The sequence below is a fragment of the Diaporthe citri genome, assembly GCF_014595645.1.
Source record: "Diaporthe citri strain NFHF-8-4 chromosome Unknown scaffold_9, whole genome shotgun sequence".
In the NCBI taxonomy this organism is placed as follows: Eukaryota; Fungi; Ascomycota; class Sordariomycetes; order Diaporthales; family Diaporthaceae; genus Diaporthe; species Diaporthe citri.
Window position 1 is genome coordinate 866,175 of NW_025064854.1, and position 6,527 is coordinate 872,701.

A 6,527-nucleotide genomic window follows, 5' to 3' on the forward strand; every position below is an offset into this window, starting at 1 on the left:
ATACGTACACCGAATGTGACAGCCCTGATGTAGTTGCAAAGAGGACTTTGGGTTTGGTCAAACGTTTGCGTTGCTTATGTGCATAAATAATCCAAAGAGTGGCGGTAGTTCCAAAGGCTCCGAAAGAACATTACAAGTATTTGAGTAGCATTTTATGGAATTCCTTGCACGTATGGCACTACCTCCAGTTTAAGACGCAATGAATCAGGATACACAATGCGTCAGACTTAGAAGGGACTTCAGCCATGGCTTTTACCTAGGTGACACAAGTGCCAGTGGAACCGGGACTTCACGTGCGCGAAGATTGATTAAATCACTTCGTCTACAAGAGCCAAGCTCTTGTAATTCAATTTAAACTTGGTCAGAAGTATTCCAGTGCTCATGGATACCATTCGAACTTTTCTCCGCGGACGTGTTTTTTGGTAATTAGCAGGTCTTTTTCTTGACAAGATAATGGAAAGCATTCAGCCCCCTCAGTCACGTCTGAAAGCGTTCGTACGTACGAGCGCAACACGGAGACTATCTATTTCCAGTGTCGAAGTGATGTTGCGATCAGTTGTTCAAGATCAGGCTCTCTTTTTGTATCCTCTGACTTCTCGACCGTCAGGTCGACAGAGCCTTCTGAATGCTATTCCCAATCGAAGGTGACTCTTGTTAGCAATTTCGAGGTGAACCAGAATCTGATTGGATAACTGGCGAGTCCATGATCCGAAGGAATGCTTCTGTAGGGACACTCCTGCCAAGATACGCTCTGATTGTCGAAGAAAGTTTCAATTCTTTCGACCAACTCTGGATTTACTGATACCCTGTCAAATTTTAAAAGCACTGTAGGAAGAGGTGTTACAGATGACAGGTCAAGGCAGCACTGGCTGTTGAGCGCCGTTCAACAACGAAACCCGTCGCACAACGAAATTTCCCAAGGCAGAATTCTTTCCTCATTGTGTCCTAGTCTGGACATCCATCACGACCAAGTGAGTAGTGCCATATTCCTATGTGTCAGATAATAATATAGAGATGTGATGTGCATGATGAATAGCTTGATTTATGATACGAGCATCCGTCTGATACGTGTAGGTTGCATTGGTCATGCTCGCTGGCCAAGAAGGCCAACCATGAAAGTGGCGGTATGTGCCAGTGGTGCTTGATGCGGATAAGCATTCGGGATGTCCTGGTTGACGCGAAACATCACGGCCATCTTGCGACTCAAGACAAGGATCATGTTACCTGAGCGCACCGACTGACGAGTGTAGCATTCCTGGCCTCTGAAATGCACAAAACGACATGCGACACCCTGCTCTCACGATTCCGTAAACTTTGCCCTCCAATGGTTCGTAGGATGTGGTCGCATGTTGCACTGTGATGTTTGTCCGCCAAAGCGACGACACTCATGTGGGAAAGGACTAGGATAGGAGATCAAGAGTGGTGATCCTTCGCATCACGCAGATCAAGCTGAGCCAAGCCGTCTCGTCTCATCTGTCAAACGGGTGTCATCTGGCATTTTCTGTATCACCTGTCAACTCATTTTCAGACCATAATACAAGCATACAGGGTTCAGACGAAACTTCACCCCATGCGGAAGTCGGGGAAGTGCTCAATCGGGCACGACGGATTTCTATAAAGACGGTCAGCCAGCTCTCGAAATGCAACCCAAAATCATCCATCAACCCATTATTCTTTATCATACCCGAGTGCATTCGGCTCTTTCGTACACCTCACAAGGCGCAAAACATTCCTTGCACACCTACTACTCAGAAACAATCTTTCATCAGGATGCAGCTCTCCACCATCGCTTGGATCTTCGCGGCCCTCATGGCGGGGCAAACACTCGCCACGCCAGCCAAGAAAGCCGGTACGTAGCTATCAGCCGGGTGCCTCTTTGATTTGACTCGCCCGTCTGCCCATATGCTGATAATGAGTGAGCAGCCACCGACGGACAAGCATGCACCGGCTCTGTGTCCAACCTGCAGCATGACGGTGTCTGCAAAGCCGGGAAGTGCAACATTGAAATCACTGGGAATGAGCTGGACATTGTGGCCAGTGACGACTGCGCATAGAGAGCCCACAAATCAGGAGCATGTTCAGCTGGAGTCACTCGTTTCCATCCCCGTGCGGGTAAACTTCTGTCGAGAACACGGGGAACTGTTGATAATTTGTAGATCGACGGTGCTGTTTATACCTCTACTACACATGATTACTTGTCGCTTTTATTCATGAGCCATGACACACACCTGCTCGAGTCCAGTGCCAAATTGACTACCATTGTTTTTGCACGGGAGCAGCGAGCACTGGACCATACGCCCGTGGGCTTGTTGCATGATTCCACACGAGTTCAAGTGTCCCAGGTGCCCACAGTCTTGACGGCTGAAACATTTATACGGAGGTAAGTCAGGCGAAGCGAGTCATTACACTGACCTGGATCTTGCTGAGAAGCAACAAAATTATTGTTAGTAATCTAGCTGGATATGTCACTTGTACGCAGCTCAACTACTCGAGTTACTTATGGATCGTGCATGGGATCGCGAGGTGCTCAGTTACCTACCGTGTGGTGCCAGCCCTCCGAGAGTTCGCCATTTAATTCCTGACTCGGCATTTGCTTCTGCATGTGCATCTGAACTTTTTCAACGTCTGCTGCATTTGTCCCAAACTTTTGAACTTGGTAAAAGCGTACTGTGCACAGCATCGTCGGCAGTGCTCTTTTCCCTGATCCCCCACAATCGGGAATCTTTACCCCAGATTTCGGGGGACCGCCCTGCAAGGTTGCGGCCACGGGGAAAATGACCCCTTCAGGGCAGAATGGGGCCAAGACCTGCCCGCCTTGAGCCAATTCGGCCAACGTTTCCGCGCGCCTGGGGCGACGGGATGCAACCCATCCCGGCAGTACTCACCCTGTTGCTCCATCGGCGGCTGCGTTGCTTGGAATACTGTGGTAGAGAGGGCAGGTTAGGCGTTCCGCATGTGCTGCGATGCCCGTGCGACGCCGTTGTAACCACCCCTCGTCGGAATTATGAGGAGGTCGACGTCATGTCGGTGCTCTTGCTGAGGCTGGGCGTACGGTGTATAAGTACTGGACGATGGACCGCAAGTTTGCATGGGCACGACGTGCAGTGGTGACACGCTCGCTACCGTTCTTGCAGCCCCCAAAGTCGTCGCCTGTTTCGCCCGCGCAGATTGAACCCTTGAGCCGCGGAATCTTGTGCTGCATGGCCCAATTGAGTGAAAGCCTCCCTCCTCGATCTCATCTTTGTTGAGCCATCCTTTCCCCTGCATGGTTTTGTCGGGCTCTCGCACACATTCTTGATTATCCCGCCTGAAACTCATTTATTTACCCGACTGAAGATACGGGAACCGTGACGATATCTGAATCGTGTGATTCGTTATCGTGATTGAAATAAGACGGACCGGAAGGACCACCACCACAATACCCAAGATGGCATCCCCCGGGACGAAACCCGTGGTGCTGCACATCGGCGACCCGATAAAGTACAACCCGGAGACGTACAAGGCCTTCTCCTCCGCCTTCGACGTGATCCGCCCCAGCGCCGCGGAGCGCCAGCGGCCAGAGTTCATCCGGGCGCTGCGGGAGCGCAGGTGGGGCGACTTCGCCGCCATCTTCCGGCCCTTCTGGTCCACGGGCGGCGAGATGGGCAAGTGGGACGCCGAGCTCATCTCCCTGCTCCCCGCGAGCTGCCGCGTCTTCGCCAGCGCGGGCGCCGGCTTCGACTGGGCCGACACAAAGCTGCTCGGCGAGAGAGGTGAGTGTTGATAAGGACCCCCCCCGACACAGGCACACACACACCAGTGGCTAACGCAGCACGATAACAGGCGTCATCTACTGCAACGGCGGCCTGGCAGCCGCAGAGTCCGTGGCCGACTTCGCCGTCGCGCTGGTGATCAGCACGTTCCGCCACCTCGCCTGGGGCATCGCGGCGGCGACGGTCCCGACCCTGCTTTCTGACAGAAGCGGCAGCGGCAGTGACCGCTCCGCGGCCGAGGCGGCCTTCCGCTTCTCGCACGAGCACGAGGTCTTCCACAGCCGCAACCCGCGCGGCCACGTCCTGGGCCTCATCGGGCTCGGCAAGATCGGGCAGGTGATCGGCTCCAAGCTGGGGAACCCCTCCATGGGCATGCTCCTGCACTACCACGACGTCGTGCGGCGCTCCCCGGAGGAGGAGGCCCGCCTGGGGCTCACGTACCACCCGACGCTGGCGTCGCTCCTGGCCGCGAGCGACTGCGCCGTGCTGTGCACGCCCGCGAGCGCGGACGGGAAGCCGCTCATCGACGCCGCGGCGCTGGCGGCGTTCAAGCCGGGCGGCAGGTTCGTCAACATCGCGAGGGGGTCGCTCGTGGACGAGGACGCGCTGGCGGACGCGCTCGAGAGCGGGAGGGTCAGCGCCGCGGGGCTGGACGTGCACGCCGACGAGCCGAGGGTGTCGCGGAGGCTGCTGAAGTTCGCGGGCGCGGAGCAGATCGCGGGCGCCGGGGCCGAGGGGGGCAAGATCGGGCCGGACGGGAGGGCCGTCAACCCCGGGCGGGTGCTGCTGACCTGTCACAACGCCGGCGGGACGGTGGAGACGCACATTGGGTTTGAGGAGCTGGCCATGAGGAATATCATGGCTGTGCTGGAGGGTAAGAAGGCTATCACGCCGGTGAATATGCACTTTTTGAACAAGAGGGATAGTAAGTTGTAGTTGTGGGGGCAAGGGAGGGGTGAGGCTGGTGAAGGATGCGATTATCAACGAGAGGGGGCATGAGGCAAGTGGGTCCTGCCTGGTGACCTACGGTTTATGTGACATGTCACTTCGTCGAGGCAAAGCCATTGAGAATGAGAGGTCGGAAAAGCTCATGTCGGAAATATTTATCATGCATATCTATGGACAGTCGCATCATGTTCGTGCATCTTCATTATCGTGCTGCATCACGTCGTTCCGTCTCCCGACCTGCAACCCGTCACACTCGCGCTGTGTTTTCTTGCCTGGAAACCTCTAACATTTCAATTCATCTCCTACATCCCCCGCCCGATGAAATCCAGATCGGGCCCAGGAGCCTGAGGAGCCGGCGGCGGCGCGTCTGGATATCGCTGGCCGGAAGATGGGTGGTAGCGGTGCGATCGGACATTCCCCGTCGGGGCCTGTTGCTCCTGTGCCTGCGCCTGCTCCAATTCCTCCTTCTCTGGGTCCCGCTCTTCGGCTTGCGACTGCTGCTGCCTTGCTAGCCGCCGTTTGCTCACGTCGCGACAGAGCGGGAGCTGCTGCTGCTGCTGCACCGGCGAGGAGGACTGGCGCCGGTTCCTGCGTCGCAGGGGGCCGTGAGTCGGGCGACGGCTCATTTCGGTCGTCATCGATGTGGAAGTGGAAGTGCTGGTTTACAGGAGCCTGTGGTGCGGCTGCCTGCGAGCGCTGGTTGTACGTGGCGGCGCCTGGCTCATTGGATGCCCGGTTGTCGTACGACCTCCTGTTGTCATACGACCTGTTGTCGTACGAATTCCTGTTGCTGTAGGACCGCTCGTCATAGGCCCTGTTGTCGTTCTTGGTGTTGTTTTTGTTATAAGTCTTGCTGTGAACGTTCTTCTCCTTCTTGGATTTCCTGTTTCCACCGCAAATAGACAGGGTGAACTTGTTGTTCTTGCGCATGAGATACCACAGGAGAAGCGCCAGCAGAGACAAGAAGGCGATCCCGCCCACGACGCCGCCTGCGATCGCACCCGTGTTCGTGCTGCTTCCCCCATTTCCTCCACCACTGCCACCGCCAGACCCTGCGCCCGAGCCCGCGCTGGCGCTCGCGTCGCTCCCAAGCACGGACGTGACCGTGGATGTGGACCCATCTGCCGCGGTGGTAGTAGCAACCACGGTCGATGGCCCGTTCCCGCTCCGTGACGCAGCCTCGGCCGAGGACCTGGAGGCCGCCTCGGCGCTCGAGGAGGCGGCTGACTCTGATGATCGCGACGCGTCGATGATAAACTGTGGCTCGTCCAGCATGGAGATGAGGGTGGCCGTAGGGAAGCACTTGAACATGGACCGCGCGGGCGTGCCGGTCCAAACAAAAGTGCCACACTCGGGCTGGTCGGCGTTCTGACAGCACCCCGTCTGCGGCCCCGCGGATGTGCATTTACTAGACTGCACTGCTTCGAAGTTGAGGCAGACGGTGTAGAACTGCTCCAGTCCGTCGGTGGCGCAGGCGACGACATCCTCGGTGTTGGTGGAGCAACTGAGCGGCGACTCGCACTTGTATGGCTGGGAGGAGATGCCTGAGTACCAGCCACAGGTCTGGTCATTCTCCCAGATGTTTTTTGATGACGAGGATGAGTCTGTCCTCTGGCGCCGATGTAGTAGCAGATCGACGACTGCCTTGGATGGTGGTGGTGTTGGTTGAGGAGCGTATTCCTGGTAGTCTTGGACGTCTGGTGGTTGAGTTGGGCGTGAGAGGTCGCCGCCTCTGAGGTCTATGACTGGGTCTGGCGCATAGGCGAGCCATCGGGCTGAGACCTGACAGCTCAAGGCTGATGATGTGAGTATAGTTGATGGCTTCAT

The 6,527-nt window shown here is 56.3% G+C and overlaps 3 protein-coding genes across 3 annotated transcripts; 2 read left to right on the plus strand and 1 right to left on the minus strand.

Moving 5' to 3' along the window:
* Window positions 1-1,770: 1,770 nt before the first annotated feature.
* Window positions 1,771-2,054, plus strand: INS49_015383 (uncharacterized protein; the record flags this gene model as incomplete). Its single annotated transcript, XM_043176064.1, has 2 exons — window positions 1,771-1,849; window positions 1,924-2,054. 2 exons carry the CDS (start codon window positions 1,771-1,773, stop codon window positions 2,052-2,054), a joined length of 210 nt encoding a protein of 69 aa, XP_043019519.1.
* A 1,373-nt stretch (window positions 2,055-3,427) lies between these two features.
* INS49_015384 (uncharacterized protein) lies at window positions 3,428-4,688 on the plus strand (the record flags this gene model as incomplete). Its single annotated transcript, XM_043176065.1, has 2 exons — window positions 3,428-3,752; window positions 3,823-4,688. The coding sequence occupies 2 exons, from the start codon at window positions 3,428-3,430 to the stop codon at window positions 4,686-4,688; spliced, it is 1,191 nt and encodes a 396-aa protein (XP_043019520.1).
* Window positions 4,689-5,002: 314 nt separating this feature from the next.
* On the minus strand, window positions 5,003-6,527 carry INS49_015385 (uncharacterized protein; the record flags this gene model as incomplete). Its single annotated transcript, XM_043176066.1, has 2 exons — window positions 5,003-5,169; window positions 5,228-6,527. 2 exons carry the CDS (start codon window positions 6,525-6,527, stop codon window positions 5,003-5,005), a joined length of 1,467 nt encoding a protein of 488 aa, XP_043019521.1.